At 43.0% G+C, this 18,142-nt stretch overlaps 1 protein-coding gene across 5 annotated transcripts in view; it reads left to right on the top strand.

The window, feature by feature from the left end:
• The window catches only part of HDAC4 (histone deacetylase 4), a 182,326-nt gene that overhangs the window by 151,545 nt on the left and 12,639 nt on the right, over nt 1–18,142 (top strand). For all 5 annotated transcript variants that reach the window (XM_063430033.1, XM_063430034.1, XM_063430035.1 and 2 more), the window contains 14 exons: nt 163–294; nt 1,227–1,336; nt 2,301–2,417; nt 7,044–7,224; nt 7,329–7,552; nt 9,066–9,311; nt 10,698–10,884; nt 10,984–11,117; nt 11,737–11,842; nt 12,162–12,208; nt 12,547–12,654; nt 13,027–13,082; nt 16,554–16,641; nt 16,762–16,881. In XM_063430033.1, the coding sequence (XP_063286103.1) occupies nt 163–294; nt 1,227–1,336; nt 2,301–2,417; nt 7,044–7,224; nt 7,329–7,552; nt 9,066–9,311; nt 10,698–10,884; nt 10,984–11,117; nt 11,737–11,842; nt 12,162–12,208; nt 12,547–12,654; nt 13,027–13,082; nt 16,554–16,641; nt 16,762–16,881 (1,856 nt within the window). The remainder of the gene's footprint in view (nt 1–162; nt 295–1,226; nt 1,337–2,300; nt 2,418–7,043; nt 7,225–7,328; nt 7,553–9,065; nt 9,312–10,697; nt 10,885–10,983; nt 11,118–11,736; nt 11,843–12,161; nt 12,209–12,546; nt 12,655–13,026; nt 13,083–16,553; nt 16,642–16,761; nt 16,882–18,142) is intronic.

Raw genomic sequence — 18,142 nt, 5'->3', positions numbered from 1 at the left:
GTAATCTTTTAAGTATAACATTCTGCAGCTTTGCATCTGCATTGCCTCACATTAGCATTTACAGCTCATTATTTATAAGGTAGTAACATGTTCCATGGTGCTGCCATTTGGAATGTCTACTCCAGCAATTTACATTTTCTTGTACTTTGATACACTATTCAGCATCGGAGCCCAACCTTAAACTAAGATCCAGACTGAAGCAGAAAGTGGCAGAACGGCGGAGCAGTCCTCTTCTGCGTAGAAAAGATGGTCCTGGTGTTGGTAGCCTGAAAAAGCGGCCTCTAGATGTGTCTGGTGAGTAACAGATCCTCAAACATTAAGAACTGTTGGGAATGTGGCTCGTATAATCTTCCTTTCCAAAATCAGTTCTTCTGTTTCTCCTACACCAAAACTATGTACAACACTCTGTGTGTTTCTCTATGTTCAAGTTAATACCTATGCTGCAGTCTGTTGGCAGAAGTATATAATTCAATTCATAGGTCTATGATTACCTGTAGAGTTTCCCAGCATGCAGTTTGCTGTGACATTCGAAAGTGATCGTATGTTGTGATATATGGTAAATGCGGTCTTTACCTGTCTATTAGAATACAAATATTGGCATGTCAGACATTTTATTTTGTAAACCATCTTCTAAGGAGACATTTTTGAGACTGTTTTGCAAAACCCCTACTTTATCATGGAGGGCTTTTAGGTTGGTGCCTGTCACTGATATTGTTAAAGGTGGAACAATATGGATAGCTTATGTCATCCTTATGTAATGATGCATGTTTGATTTGTGCAAAATGGATGCATCTGGAATTAAATGTTCTACTTTTGAATGACCATAGAAAATAATGCGGGGTGACTTTTTTTATACACAGACGCTAAGGAAATGGCGTGTTGAACTGTTTCCATTGACATTGTGGAAATTTCACAGAGGAGTAGTAAAATTTAGGCTAAAAAATACCAGAGAATTTGTTGTTACCGTTACCATTTGCTGCAATTCCTAATGTTTCATATAACCCCAACAGGGCATTTTGTGAATGGACAGTTTATCATGGCTGTATGAGAGAAGCTTCATAATTGCTTATGTTTGTACTACTGATGTATTTAAAGAGTTAGCCTGTAACTAATGGTGCACATTATTTGGAGGACATTTTGCTAGGGATGCGTGACAATGATTTATTCTCGGTGTGCTTGATAATTGCACATAACTGCAGTAATGAACTATGTTCTTTGCCCCATAGATTCTGCTTGTAACAGTGCCCCTGGATCTGGTCCAAGTTCTCCCAACAACAGCTCTAGCAACATCAATAATGAGAATGGTATTACTGGACCTCTGGGCATCCAGGCAGAGGTAGGTATCAAATAGCGAACGACTAACACCGACATTTAACACAGTCTGAAACATACATTTCATATTGTGCCTAAAAAAAGGAATGTCTAAAATTACCATAAGAAAATAATTAAAGTTTAAATAAGAAAATATGCTGTTGGAGGAAATAGAAAAAAGAACTGAGAAAGTATCATGCAAAAACCAAATGTTAAAAATCTGCAAGATAAAGCAAATATAAAATCTAAAGCAGAAAAGACTATAAAATTGCTTAGTTGTCTGATGGAGCTAGATGAAGAAAATTTGCCCTCTCCCCATCACTGCCATCAGTGGTCTTCGCAATGCCTCTGATTTTAAGGTTCTTGCAGGCTATAGTTTATCCTGCTTATCTGCCATCATCTGTTCAACTTGTATATAGAGAATAGAAAACAGTTAAGCCCAGACAACTTTCTATGGGAAGCAAATGTCTGCTTTTAATAATTTGCCTGTTATAGAGCTATCCAGCACAAGTACGATCTTACAATACACTATTGTTTCTTCTTCTGTTTAAATACATCTCCTTGGTTTTGTTTTTAAGTAACAAGGCCCAATACAGCAATATAGATTGAGACCCCCCTTTTGTCAACCAATTAGAGCTAGTACGTCAGTTTGGCTAAAAAAAAGGTATCCCTCTCATGTAAGTCTGCAACAAATCGAGATGTTTAAAAGCTAATGATAAAGGTAAAAAAATATCCCTTAGGAGGCTAAGGCAATTTTATCTCAAGTTTGCCTTTATCTAGTAAAGGTTGAGAATCACTGATCTAGTACATGTATATGTGTAAATAACAAAATAATGGTGCAAATACCATGTGTTGTGCAGTTTTTCATAAAAGTGCAAAAAATGGCTTTTGACTATAGGTTGTAGATCAAGTTTCATGGCATGGAAGTTGTGTGTTTGCATTACTTGTTTTAGTGTTTTTCATAAAAATAATAATTTTGTTCTTTTCAGGGCTCCTTGGCACACAGACTCGTAAGTCGAGATGGTTCGGTGGCTCAGCTCCCTCTTTATACTTCTCCTTCTTTACCTAACATCACTTTAGGACTGCCTGCCACCAGCTCTTCCAATGTAAGTTCATTTAAAGTATGGGATACTGGATATGGTGCTCTGGTGAGCCTGCCCAGAGGTAGATTTTATCTTGGTTCATAGCAATTTTAAAGGAAAACTCTCCCTGTAAAATTTTCAGCTAATTGATATTGACTGCAGATGTGTCCAGGTCCAGACACCATCTTACCTTCACGGGTTAAACCATTTTGAATTCTTCAATCTCAAAGCTGGTCCTCTAGCATTAGCGATGCCTTGGCTTCCTTGCTCTTTAACTCTGAAGCCTGAAGAAGGTCAACCTATTACTGGCCAAGCGGCCAACCGAAATATGTATCGTTTATGGTGTTTTTTGTTGGGGAGGTGGATTGTTACACTTTTTTTTTTTCTTCTTCAAGAAAGTGTACAACCAACTTAAACTTTAGGCAAACAGATGATGTTATCAAAGAGAAAGTATATAACCAGCTTTGAGGGTAATAAGCAAGCAAGCAATAATGCTAATTAATTAGTCGATGGGACAAACCAAATAATTACTGACCTATAACCTGAAAAATTAAATTAAATGCTATGTTTCTAGTAACTTAAAATTACCAAGCATATGTCTGAGCGTTGATTTGTGGCAGCGTTATTTTCACGAATGTAATGGAAGTTCAGTATAATAGGATACAATGTGACAACACTGATATTTTGCTAGTTAAGATACTTGAGTAGTAGCTTTAAAACATCTACATCAAGCCTAACGACAACGGAGGCTAAGGTACCTCCATCCACAAAGAGCACCTCTGCCGACCCAGCCAACATGGCGGACGCCACGAGGAACCCAGAACCCACAGCCATGTGGGCGGACATAGAGGTCAGACTGACCAGAGCCTTCACAACGTTCTTGAGTAAACTAGAAGAGAGGCTGCAGCTCCAGGCCCAACAGCACCCGAGCAAGCACTCACCTTCACCGGCGCCACCAAACAAGCGACTACAAAGAAGACAGACACCAGCAATCCTGGCACGGATGAAGAGCCCAAAATGGCCGCGAGGCGGGAAATACCCTGCACACCGGCTGAGAGCAGCTCGCAAGGCACAGCCACTCAAACACAAGCCACGAACCAGTGGAACACAAGCACGGTGGGTACTCACCCCTCCAGGGCCCACTGCTCTACAGCCCACAGTCTTACCAGCCTCCCACCTCTATCCTGGTCCGAGGGAGTGCCCGGTCCGCTCCAAGCAGAGACGCACCCATGAATCGGGCTGGAGGACCCAGGGCACAGCACCAGCATGGCCTGACCACACACCCACATTGGCACCCAGATGCTTGATACCCTCCGGGGCAATGGCTTTGCCGCTGACAGGGGTTGGCTGAACTTTCCCTAGAGACTGCCATCTGACCAAACACCCTCTCCGACAACAAGATGAACATTCGATATGCCTTAAGTACCACGCACTGACTTTTCTTTTATGATTTATCGTATGATTTTCCTTTTTGTTGCATTCTCTCTAACGACCATTAACCCTTGGCTATGTGATCCACAAGCACTATTATAAGCGCTAGCTAAATCAATCTAATGTGGCATCCTAGGCATGTTTGCAAGTCACTAGGTGGCTGTTGGTCTACCTGCATGTTAACATGTTAGAAAACACAAATCTATAAATGTATCACCCATTTTTGCTTTATGTGCAGTTTACGTTAAGCGAATCACAAATTTACCTTAAAAATCGTGCCAAGATCAGACTGTCATGTTCATATGCTAGATAGGTATTCAGCGAGAGTCTTTAACATGCTCTTATGTTATGTTATAATGTTTTACTTTAATTCCTATGGAGCTTTTGCCTTTGTTATTGTTTTCTTTCTAGGTGATAACCTAGCATGGCATTAAGCCGCCCGCCAACATAACTTACGGCTGAAATCCAAGCCTGCATATAATTGGCACTACACCGAGGGATTACTTTTTGATGACCATAACTCATTGCATAGATCGACAGTTGTTGTATGGAACTCTGTCCTATTTAAGCGTGTACCACTCTTGTCCTGATAAAAGGGAGAAGGGGCCTGAACAGCAATATCAAAGCAAATGCAACGGCTGCAGCACTATTTAAAACATACCGAACGTGAGGCCATGCTAGACTAATGGCTCACCCAAGCAATGTTAATACTATGCGCCTGCGCGGACAAACTCTAATCTCCAGACCTACTCTTACGTTATTTCGTTTTACGTTGCCCTATCTTTATTGTTGCTTTCTCAGATTAACGCATCATTCTATAACATATACAAAAATGTGCATTGTTTAACCATTCCCTACTGTATCTATTGTTGAAATAAGCATGTGGATTGCCGTTGGGGTACCGCATGTACGTCTGTTCCAACTATATGCACTACAAAAATAAAGAATTTAAAAAAAAATTAAAAATTACCAAGCATATGTTACATAGCCAATAAGAGACATGCATCCATCAAATGCAGCCTTTCTCACATCTGTTTTTGCTGTTGCTCCAAAAGAAGACATAAAACCCAGTTTGAAGCACTTAGGAAATTAGGAAAACATTCCTTCTTGACCCCAAAATGGCAGTCTGATGTCTCCTCGCATCAATAAGCTATTACCCTATGAATTAAAAATGATATCCCTGAATGTTGTATTTTGCAAGTAGTCATCCAGTTGCTCTTAAAACATCTGTACATACGCTGATAAAACCACCTCTTTAAGCAGATAATTCCACATTCTTATTGTTCTTACTCTAAAAGAAACATTTCCTTTGCCTTAGACTAAATCTCCTTTCTTCCAGTCTAGATTTGTGACTTCCTCTTTATGAATCGATTTCTAGATAATGATTTGTATATATGTATAATGCTATCTTATCCACTCTGAGACATAATTTTTCTAAACTTAACATACTTAAATTTGTTAACCTGTCTTTATAACTAAAATATTCCATGCCTTGTATTAATTTTGTAGCCCACCTTTGCACTTTTTCTAGTGCTACAATATCCTTCTTTAGAACAGGTGCCCAAAATTGCACAGCATATTCAAGGTGTGGTTTTACCATTTATTTATAAAGATACAAAATAATTTTTCATTCGCAGAATGAATACCTTTTTTCATACACGACAATACCTAATTGGCCATGACAACTACTGACTGACATTACACATTGTTGCCTTCTTTGTTGTCTATAACAATTTTTCAAATCCTTTTCATTGTTATCCCTAATACACTGCCATTTAAAGGACCACTCTAGGCACCCAGACGACTTCAGCTTAATGAAGTGGTCTGGGTGCCAGGTACCTCTAGGATTAACCCTTTTTTTTATAAACATAGCAGTTTCAGAGAAACTGCTATGTTTATAATGAGGGTTAATCCAGCCTCCAAATCCTCTAGTGGCTGTCTCACTGACAGCCGCTAGAGGCGCTTGCGTGATTCTCACTGTGAAAATCACAGTGAGAGCACGCAAGCGTCCATAGGAAAGCATTGTAAATGCTTTCCTATGCGACCGGCTGAATGCGAGCGCGGCTCCTGCCGCGCATGCGCATTCAGCCGATGACGTCGCGATCAAGATGGAGAGGAGGAGGAAAGCTCCCCGCCCGGCGCTGGAAAAAGAGGTAAGTTTAACCCCTTCCTCTCTCCAGAGCCCGGCGGGAGGGGGTCCCTGAGGGTGGGGGCACCCTCAGGGTACTCTAGTGCCAGGAAAACGAGTATGTTTTCCTGGCACTAGAGTGGTCCTTTAAGTGTCATTTGGTTGTGCATTCTTTACCCCGAAGTACATAACTTTAATTTGCCATTTGAGTGCCCACTCCCCCAATATATCTAAATCCATCTGCAACAAAGTAATATCCTGCTGATAATTGCATTACTTTACAGAGTTTTGTGTTATTTACAAACACTGAAACATGACTTTCATTGCCTAATTTCAAGATCATTTATAAATCTGTTTAGTAGAAGTGATCCCAGAACAGAACCTTGAGGGACACCACTTGCCACTTAAAAAGTTACCATTAATGACAACTCTCAGAAAATCTATAAAGAAAAGTTACCAAAAAAGTATAACTACAAACTTAATTAATCTACCTTGATTTCTATATAAATATTTTAAAAGGAGTTTGTCCATTGTTTCTTTGGTAAATGTCTGAATTATATAATGTGTTCATTTGTCAAGAGACACTCTGGGCCATAATCACTAATTTTAATGGCTATGGTGCCCAAAGTCAATGTTCTTCCTGTCACCCATAGCCCATCTGCTTCTAATGTGGTAACTGCACTTTAGCATTAAGAAGTTCAATTCTGTCCAACCAGGACAGCAATGATGGGCCGAGAGCACAGAGCTAACCCTTCTCCAGAATCGTTTATGATGGACAGAATTGCATTTTTAAATTATTTTGTAGAATCACATCACTGTGATCCTTAACGTCTTTGTTCTGATGGTTTACAGATTATTATTTTTATGCCAGATGTGTATTTATGGGATGAAAATGCAGATAACCCCTAGTGAAGACACAACTGTAAAACATGTGCAGGGATTGTATGATTTCTTTAGTGCCTCAGCCTCTTATTTCCTATTTTATGACCTAAGTAAATGTATTATCACTGCAGTGGAAAAAAAAAAAGAGAGAAAAAAAATTAAATAGGCTGGTTATTAACATCTCTTCAATTTGGTCTGTTTCCTATTAGGGTGGATCTGCACAAGATACAGAACGCCTCTCTCTGCCTACACTTCAGCAGCGCCTTTCTCTGTTTCCTACTGCTCATCTTACTTCTTACCTTGGCTCTGAAGCTGCAAGTTCCCATAACCCTCTCCTTAAACACATGGTCCTGCTAGAACAACCCAATGCACAGAGCCCTCTTGTGTCAGGTAATTATAGTGCATATAATCCTTTCTATTGAATGATTCCCATACCCTGTATGCGTGAGAGCGACACAAGCTCATTGAGCTGACTCTGATTTTTAATATTTCAGGTTTAGGGGCTCTGCCACTTCATACTCAGCCGCTGGTGTCACCTGATCGCGTCTCTCCAACCATGCACAAATTGCGTCAGCATCGCCCACTGGGCCGTACTCAGTCAGCCCCTCTACCCCAGAACTCACACGCTTTGCAGCATCTGGTCATACAGCAGCAACACCAGCAATTCCTGGAGAAGCACAAACAACAATTCCAGCAGCAGCAGCTGCATCTTAACAAGGTATGCGCTACAGTATAAACATAATGTATTTCTTCCTCTTAGCAGCTTTATTTTCTCAAAAGCACAAGTGTATGAAACTGTTTTTTTCAATCTACGCATGGTACTTATAGATATCTGCAAATCTGCATCGGATGTGCTGTTCACCTCAACCACTTCTGAATATTTGAGTGCTGCTTCCGATGTGCCACGTATTGCATGCTGTCCTGGCTGCAAGGCATTTTAAGTGCAGCTTTCTATGAATGGCAGATAGGGAGCAGATGGATTGCAATATTCTTTGCAGCCACTGCAACATGTAAGAATAAATATAAAACATAAATAATGATTAGTGATCTGGTTAGCTTAATTTTTGAGGGGATGAAACCCCAGCAGGTTCAGACAGCACATCGAACAACTGATCTGCTCACTGTTAAATTGATGCAACAAGGGCACGGCTAGTTATAATATACTAAACTATTTTATGTCTTCTCCTCTTATTCCCTATATTACCGCGAACCTGAGAACACCACTGACAGGCGCTGCTTCCCTGCATTTCCTTTTCACATCCATTGTATCACCAGAGTGAAGACACTCTGGTTTGGGAAGTTTTAGCTGCAAAAATGCCCAGCACACAAGCGCCAAAAATTCCATCCCTCTCCTCCACAAGGCCTTGGATAGCTCTGAGTGTGGTTACGTTATTGCACCTACACATTTGCTAATTTTGCCCCAAAAATATTTTTATTTATTTAAAGATATGCTTGAGACTGACGTTTCTGCCCTGTTTTTTTCCATTGCAGAAACATAAGCCTGCTGGTTATCATTGAATATAAGACAAGCTTACAATACTTTCTATTTAATTTGGTTCATTACAGGTTAAAAACTGAGCAAACTACATGGCCTAGGGCAGCCTTGATTTGGTGTCAAAGTCTTTGATTCTATGCTGTCCTACAGGCCTAGAACGCAAAATGAGTTTGTACGTAGTTCATCATTTTGGATTGTACTTGGAGTATTTAAAGGAAAACTGTAGTGCTAGGAAATCAAAGTTGACCTGGGGCACTACACCCGGTCTGGGTGCCAATAGTGTCCCTTTAATTTGCAACTTTCTGATTAGATTGCTCTGATGACATTCTTACTTTTCTGGTTGCTGGAGTCCGGAAACATCATTAAAACACACCTGCAGTTCAGTGTTATGGGCTTCTCTCCATCACTCTTTGTCACTTCTTAAGTCTAAACACTTTCATTACTTAGGAAGTGACATTACTTGATGGATGAAACATTCCAAAGTCCAAAGGCTGTCTTGATTCCCCTGCAACAACGATCTCTCTTGGTACTTAGACTGACCCTGCAGCTCTGAGGTGCAATACTTTGAAAGCTTTGATGTGCCATCAGTGGATGTTTCTGTTCTCTGAGTGCAATAAAAGGGATTTGTGATTTTCTCCACGTAAACTATATTTAAGGCATTGTGGAGTCAAGGGGAAACAATTGTCCACTACATTATTTAGATTTAAATCTTGATAACTTCTCTTCTCTTTTTCAGATGATTCCTAAAGTAAATGAAGCATCACGGCAGCATGAAAGTCACCCAGAAGAGACGGAAGAGGAGCTTCGAGAGCACCAGGCTTTACACGAGGAACCATACATTGAGCGCACGGTGGAGCAGGAACAAAATCTTGGTTCTGTGATTCATGTAAAGCAGGAGAGAGAGGAAAGCGAGGATGAAGATAATTCACTGGAACTGGAACAAGGCAAAATACAAGCAGATCAAGATCTGCTTTTCAGACAGGTACTATGGTTGTTCTTATTCAATCTGTCGGTGAAATGGTGTCCAGTTGAGTGCAACATTGTGGATTAGATGTCTATGATCATGCTGTGCATTGTTTAATATGTACCCCATTTGCTGATGTGCATGAAAATTAACCCAGATGTTCTGTATTTTATTGTTATGCTACTGTCACATATATGCTGACTTGGTTTATATAGAGTTTTGTTTTCAAGGTTCTATGCCACCCTGTGTGGTTTCATGGTCATCTTCTCTCCATTTAATGTGGACCCTTGTTTGCCTTAGATTGGGTTATTTGAATGCTGTTGATTAGCGGTTCCCAACCTATATTATGCATGCCCCTGGGGTTACAAACCAGTTGCCCAAGGGGTACACACACAAACATTGGAAATGGTAGCCCACAGGTTGAGAGAGCCCATCGCATGGCCCATGCATTTAAGGGCACCTGATGGACATGTGCTATTAGGGGCCCGGTCGTATGCTGCAGCACTTCTTCCTCAACCATACAACACTCAAACTCACATAAATCTCTGCAGACTTATACCCCAAGCATTATACTAAAAAATTTAACAAATTCTCCATTTGACCTATATCTTTTTTCATTAATAATTATTGATGGCCTAATGTTCTCTAACACTTGCTACCGATGTCACATGCCTTATGCAACCCTCTTATGTTGCCCATACACTTGTGCAATTTTTCAGTCATTTAATCCATGTAAACATTTGCTAGATTATTTCCAAACCCTAAACCTCTCATGACCAGACTGAACACCTGATTACACTGTTTGGGATATCGACCTCCTCCAACAAGCATCTCTTTTCTTCTGATAATTCCCTCTGCAGTTGCCAGAAAAAGCCAAACTATCTAGTGTATCTGGTTTAGTACTACAGCACCTTTTAATTGAAGGCACTTTATTTTGTAGCCTATACTATACTTTAAAATTTCACGACATTTCACAAGAGCATTAAAGTGTAATACATTGGATATTATCAATTTTCATACATTCTTTATTTAGCACCTGTAGTTGAAGCATTGGGTTGTACTATGGTATGCCTTTTATGTCTGTCTGTGCATGTCTGACTTGTTCTTTTACTTATGATTAAAGGGACTCTATAGGCATCCAGACCACTACATCTTAAAGGGGTCTGGGTGCCATATCCCTCTAGTTTTAACTCTGCAAGAATAACATTGTATATGTTGGTGATAGCCACTAGAGGTGCTTCATCCGAAACAGCCCCGTATTACGTGTGTTTGCAGTGTTGGAATCCAAGTTTTTACTGCCGTGCTTTTGACAGTAATCATTGACATGTGAAAGCCAGTATGCTTTGCTTCACTCTAATAGTGTGTGGCTTCGATTACTCTGAATGCGTATCTTTATTATTGCAGCAAACTTTATTACTGGAACAGCAACGCATACATCAACTAAGGAACTACCAGGCCTCCATGGAGGCCGCAGGCTTAGTGTTACCGTTCAGTGGACACAGACCTCTGTCAAGGGCTCAATCTTCACCAGCGTCTGCCTCCTTTCCCATGTCTGTCCAGGAGACACCCACCAAGCCCAGATTCACCACAGGTGCAGTTCTGAAAGGCGTCCGTTATGTCTTATTGGAATGTGATTTGCTTTAACTCGAGCAGTCTTAAAGCAGATCACTGATATTTGAATTCCCCACAGGCCTTGTGTATGATACATTAATGCTGAAGCACCAGTGCATATGTGGCAACACCAATAGTCACCCTGAGCATGCTGGGAGAATACAAAGCATCTGGTCAAGGCTTCAAGAGACTGGCCTGCGCAGTATGTGTGAGGTGAGTGCGTTTTATCAATATGCAGCATATATGGCAATAATTTTAATGTTTAGATTATACAATCTGTTCTCTCTGCCTCTGCTGAACAATGGTTTCCATGTAATTGGTCATTATATCTGGTGTCTTTGTGTAGACGTACTGTTACTTATAGAGACACTGTAAGCACCACATCTGCTGCAGCTTAGTGTAGGTATTATGGGTCTTCAGGTGGTGGACCCCACTTTTTTTTTTTACCGTCCACAAACCATTTTTGAAAAACCTCACTCTCGCTGCATCACAAAAACTCAGACTGGCCTCTCTGCAACTACTTGGATTTTGTGCAAGTCTGACAATGTTTCTCCATAATCTGATCCAGCAGTGGGGGTTGACCACAGTCCTAAATGAGCCCTGGTTGTATTCAGCACCCAAACCACTACAATAAGCTGTAGTAGATACTTAGTGTCCCTTTAAGGTGTTCTGTGAGTTTTGGCAACTAATGCAGCTCCCAGGGATCTTTATGTAACAATCAGAATGTGCAGTGCATATCCTTTACAATCTAATATTGTGCTTTTTTTTAGAAGTCAGTGTATTGGTTATGAGTGGCCTTATAAACTAAGTTAGGAACTTTCTGCCCCTACAGTGTATACGAGGCAGAAAAGCCACACTGGAGGAATTGCAAAGTGTACACTCAGAGGCTCATACTCTTCTATATGGAACCAACCCCCTGAACAGACAGAAACTGGAAGGTACGATTTTATTCCAAATTCTCACTTGTGTCACAGAGAGGGACTGCAATTTATTGCTCAGTATCTGAATTAAAAGGCAATTATGTGAAGAACCCAGCACTGATGCACCGTACAACACATCCTCCTTTTTCGCATAACTGTCATTTGTCTGTCTAATCCCATAGAAGATTATATAGTAGCACATTGATAATAAAGTGCATGAGATGGAGTTCCAGTGCAGAAATGTTGTGTGATGATTTGCGGTGATTTATGTAGTAAACTTTTGTTTGTGCTGTGGCACTAACTGCTCTCCACTAACCCTTCCCCTTTTCCCATGCAGGTTCTTTGACCTCCATGTTCGTGCGTCTCCCATGTGGCGGGGTTGGGGTGAGTGTTACTTCTGGTGCTTCTCCCTGTAGTTAGTCTTCATATTTAGCCTATAATTCCTGAACAATATTCAAGATCCAGGCTGTTTTTGCTAGCTAATAATGATTAAGACATACATGTGGTCTTAAAATCCTGTGGGCTTTTATATTGTTGAAGACCATAACTGCTCCCTCTCCCATTCTGCCTTGGGTTGTACATTTAAATGGCACGTCATAGTTTTCGCGTTTTAAAGTGCTTGCTCATTGTTTCCTGAAAATAGTTAATTTGTCAGAGTTGTATTTTATTGTTCTTTGTTTTTGATGTGTAAATCCATTGTATTTTTTTTTTTTCTACACCAGGTCGACAGTGACACAATATGGAATGAGGTGCACTCTTCTGGGGCTGCACGCCTTGCAGTTGGGTGTGTTACAGAACTTGCATCCAAAGTGGTAACTGGAGAACTGAAGGTAGGGATTGTTTGCCCTCACAGTCCCTTCACAGCCGAAGGACAATACTGCACTATATTGTCACACTCATTGACAATTAAGGATGTGATTTATAGGCCCTCTCTTGCAGAAAAATTGCTTATTTCTCTTGTTTGTAGTTTGTGAATTTACAAAACTGCATAAGCTTATGTTAACTTTACATGTATGTTTGTATTACTATATATTATATTAATAGAATATTTCCATAATCAAATTTTTTGTAAGGAAGCATTAGGGACTTTGTTATTCTGCATATTCGGAACGTTTATAAGAATGTGAGTTAATAAATATGTCTACAAGAACTATCTCATTATCATGGTCACACAACTTCTGCCTCCTTCTCTTTTTGCTTAGAATGGATTCGCTGTGGTACGTCCTCCTGGTCATCACGCAGAAGAGAGCACACCAATGTAAGTGATATTATAAGGCTGACCTAGAAAGGGATATATCTATACTTTAAAGACATTAGGAGATAAGCATAACATATCCAGCATTGTAACTAGAAAATAAAACCGCAAAGACCGATCCAGTAAAGAATAGGTTTCAAGTTATGTCCCAGAAAACCATAATGAAGTTCCAAATTTCCCACATCACCCATTAGTTGATCTGTCAACATTTTGTATACCCCAAATAAATATATTTATATTTATATATAACCAGTGCTTATCTATGAAGATTTAGTTCAGAGTGGCCTGATTTACAGCTGGGAGGGTTAGTGCGACAGAAACCCTCCTGGCTGCCTGATTTACAGCTGGGAGGGATATCACTTGATATCGGCACTTTCATAAAATAACCCAAAGGGAAGGTGGGATTTATACCAGTAAAGGGTAACTAAAGCAGTCTCATTTGCAGTACTCGGTTATACCATTATATTATTACATATATTAAATACTTCAGATTTCAAGTGCTACATTACATGACAGGCTTTAAGATTTAGTCACCACTGTGACCCCCAAGCCCAAACAAAATCTTCTGCTGATTTTTTTTTTCTTCTATTTTTTTTATTTCTTAATATAAACAAGCATCCCCCCCCCCCGAGAAAACCAACGGTCTCCCTCTCCCCTGCTAGCCCTGCAATGTGCCTGTGGACCGGAGGGGAGATCAGAGATCTCCCTCCCGGGTCTGCAGGCACTATGCTGACAGCGGGCAGGGGAGGGAGAGGGAGGAGAGAGGACCCGGGAGCTCTGCCTGCAGCTCTTCCGGGTCCTACTCTCGCGAGCACGGAGCGTTGCAGTGGTTACCACGGCACCGCTCCAAATCTCGCGAGAGTGAACTCTAGCCCTGGAGCTGCGAGCTAGAGTTCACTCCTACCACTGGGACCACCAATGAATCCACACTGGACCACCAGGGATCGAAATATGTCCTCCCTCCTCCCAGTAAAGGTAAGAAGGGAAGGGGGGACATTAATATTAAAATAAAAATATATGTATATATATTATAAAAAAAAACTGCCCCCCATACACACACACACACACACACAGCCCCCCATACACACACACTGCCCCCCATACACACACACACACAGCCCCCCATACACACACACAGCCCCCCATATACACACACACACACACAGCCCCCCATATACACACACACACACACAGCCCCCCATACACACACACACACACACACAGCCCCCCATACACACACACACAGCCCCCCATACACACACACACAGCCCCCCATACACACACGCACTGCCCCCCATACACACATGCACTGCCCCCCATACACACATGCACTGCCCCCCATACACACATGCACTGCCCCCCATACACACATGCACTGCCCCCCATACACACACGCACTGCCCCCCATACACACACGCACTGCCCCCCATACACACATGCACTGCCCCCCATACACACATGCACTGCCCCCCATACACACATGCACTGCCCCCCATACACACACATGCACTGCCCCCCATACACACACATGCACTGCCCCCCATACACACACATGCACTGCCCCCCATACACACACATGCACTGCCCCCCATACACACACATGCACTGCCCCCATACACACATGCACTGCCCCCATACACACATGCACTGCCCCCCATACACACATACACTGCCCCCCATACACACATACACTGCCCCCCATACACACATACACTGCCCCCCATACACACATACACTGCCCCCCCATACACACACACACTGCCCCCCCCATACACACATACACTGCCCCCCCATACACACATACACTGCCCCCCCATACACACATACACTACCCCCCCATACACACATACACTGCCCCCCCCATACACACATACACTGCCCCCCCCATACACACATACACTGCCCCCCCCATACACACATACACTGCCCCCCCCATACACACATACACTGCCCCCCATACACACATACTGCCCCCCATACACACATACTGCCCCCCCATACACACATACTGCCCCCCATACACACATACTGCCCCCCATACACACATACTGCCCCCCCATACACACATACTGCCCCCCCATACACACATACTGCCCCCCCATACACACATACTGCCCCCCATACACACATACTGCCCCCCATACACACACACTGCCCCCCATACACACACACTGCCCCCCCATACACACACACTGCCCCCCCATACACACACACTGCCCCCCCATACACACACACTGCCCCCCCATACACACACACTGCCCCCCCATACACACACACTGCCCCCCCATACACACACACTGCCCCCCCATACACACATACACTGCCCCCCATCACACATACACTGCCCCCATACACACATACACTGCCCCCCATACACACATACACTGCCCCCCTACACACATACACTGCCCCCCATACACACATACACTGCCCCCCTACACACATACACTGCCCCCCTACACACATACACTGCCCCCCTACACACATACACTGCCCCCCCTACACACATACACTGCCCCCCCCTACACACACACTGCCCCCCCCCATACACACATACACTGCCCCCCCATACACACATACACTGCCCCCCCATACACACATACACTGCCCCCCCATACACACATACACTGCCCCCCATACACACACACTGCCCCCCCGTACACACACACTGCCCCCCATACACACACACACTGCCCCCCCATACACACACACTGCCCCCCCATACACACACACTGCCCCCCCCCATTCATACACACTGCCCCCCCCATACACACACACTGCCCCCCCCATACACACACTGCCCCCCCATACACACACACTGCCCCCCATACACACACACTGCCCCCCATACACACACACTGCCCCCCATACACACACACTGCCCCCCCATACACACACACTGCCCCCCCATACACACACACTGCTCCTTCATACACACACATTGCCTACACTCACACATACACTGCAATACTCACACACACACACACTGCAACTGATGCACACACATACACTGCATCCCTGACATACACTTGCCGCCCTCACTCACACACTACAACCTTCACACACACACACACACACACACACACACACACACTGCACCCCTTACACATTGCACCACTCACACACACCACTGCTCCTATGCCCTACTACAGCCCCATTTCCCAGCAGACCTCAGGTTTGACTACTTACTCTTGGAGGGGGTCCCGGCACTACTGACACCATAACCACTACACTGAGCTGTAGTGGTTATTGTATCTGGATTATTTCTTTAAATAATCTACAAGTGCCCCTCCCGAGATCAGGCTCTGGATCCGCCACTGCTTGGCAAGCAGAAGTAGCAGACCGATCCATCTCAGACCAGGAAGAAGCCACTCATTCTGCTCTGAGGTCTTTTGTGTTTTTTTTTTTTTGTTCCTTCCCCTTTTCTCTTGTAAACCTATGTCCAGCACTTACTGGCTCCCCTTCCTTCTGCAGGGGTTTCTGTTACTTCAACTCTGTGGCAATAGCAGCCAAGGTCCTACAACAGCGTTTCAATGTGGGGAAAACTCTGATTGTGGACTGGGTGAGTACAGAAAGTGCAAGGTTTAGTTCTGAAATCAGTGCCCGAGTCCTATTCACTAAACAACGCTCTATGCAGGGACTTTTGGGATGAATACCATGAGCCGCTCCCCTTCTGTTTCAGGACGTTCACCATGGAAACGGTACCCAGCAGGCCTTTTATTCTGACCCCAATGTCCTGTACATATCGGTCCACCGCTACGATGATGGAAATTTCTTCCCAGGGAGCGGAGCTCCAGATGAGGTAAGCCACTGTACAGCTTTGGGTGGGCACGTAAATGTAGAGTACTTGGTGGCTCCTGGGTCAATTCTGACCCTTTTGTTAATTTTACTGCAAATATTTGATTCAATTCAAAATATAGGTTAAAAAGATCTAGTTGTATGGTATTGGTAGAATCTCATTAATTTGTGGGATTTTCTTTTTGGAGTGACTAACCTTCTAACCTTTCATTAAAGTTTGCAGTTGTGCAGAAGAACAACATTACTAATACCTTGTGTCCAGTCCGGCACTGGGATGAACTGTGCATGCACAACAATCATTGCAATCTACCAACAGTATTGAAAGTATTGAAACCGGTGCTTATCTGTGAAGAGCACACACTGCTTTGAACTGTAGTTCAGAGTTAGTGCGACAGAATCCCTACTGGCTGCATGATTGACAGCTGGTAGGTATTACTTGATATCGGCACTTTGCAGTACTTGGTCATACCATCATGGTCTCAGTATAGTGTCAACCATTAGTCAGTCTTTGAACTGTAACCTGTGTGTTATTGCTGCTCTGACTATACTAGGTGCAGATATGTATGAGACAGTCTGTGAAAGTGCACAGTTCAGTAACTGATGCTCCCGCCAATATCCGGTCACAGAGGTGGAGCCAATAACAAGCTGACGGCATATTTTGTTTGAAAGGTTGATGCTTTTGTGCGTTACTATTTATTCCTTTTCTTTTGTCACTAATATTTATGCACTTACTTTCCTTCCAGCCAACAGTAAAACACCATGCCACTTCATCTTAAAGGACCACTATAGTGCCAGGAAAACAAACTCGTTTTCCTGGCACTATAGGGTCATTAGATCACCCACACCCTCAGGGTCCCACTCCCGCTGGACTGAAGGGGTTAAAACCTTTCTCCGGCGCTGTGGAACTCTCCTCCCTCTGCCAACATCAGCACCGAATGCGCATGTGTGGTAAGAGCCGTGCGCACATTCCAACTGCCCATAGGAAAGTATTACTCAATGCTTTCCTATGGACGTCCAGAGTCTTCTCACTGTGATTTTCACAGTGAGAATCGCAGAAGTGCCACTAGAGGCTGGATTAACCCTCAGTGAAACATATCAGTTTCTCTGAAACTGCTATGTTTTTAGCTGCAGGGTTTACACTAGAGGGACCTGGCACCCAGACCACTTCATTGAGCTGAAGTGGTCTGGGTGCCTATAGTGGTCCATTAATATGCTCTTGCAATGTATTTCAATGGGACAGATAATCCAAGCCTCTAACCCTACAG

Source organism: Pelobates fuscus, chromosome 8 (assembly GCF_036172605.1).
Source record: "Pelobates fuscus isolate aPelFus1 chromosome 8, aPelFus1.pri, whole genome shotgun sequence".
Taxonomy (NCBI): Eukaryota; Metazoa; Chordata; class Amphibia; order Anura; family Pelobatidae; genus Pelobates; species Pelobates fuscus.
Note: the sequence above shows the minus strand (reverse complement) of the source record. Positions and strands in the feature narration are given on the sequence as shown.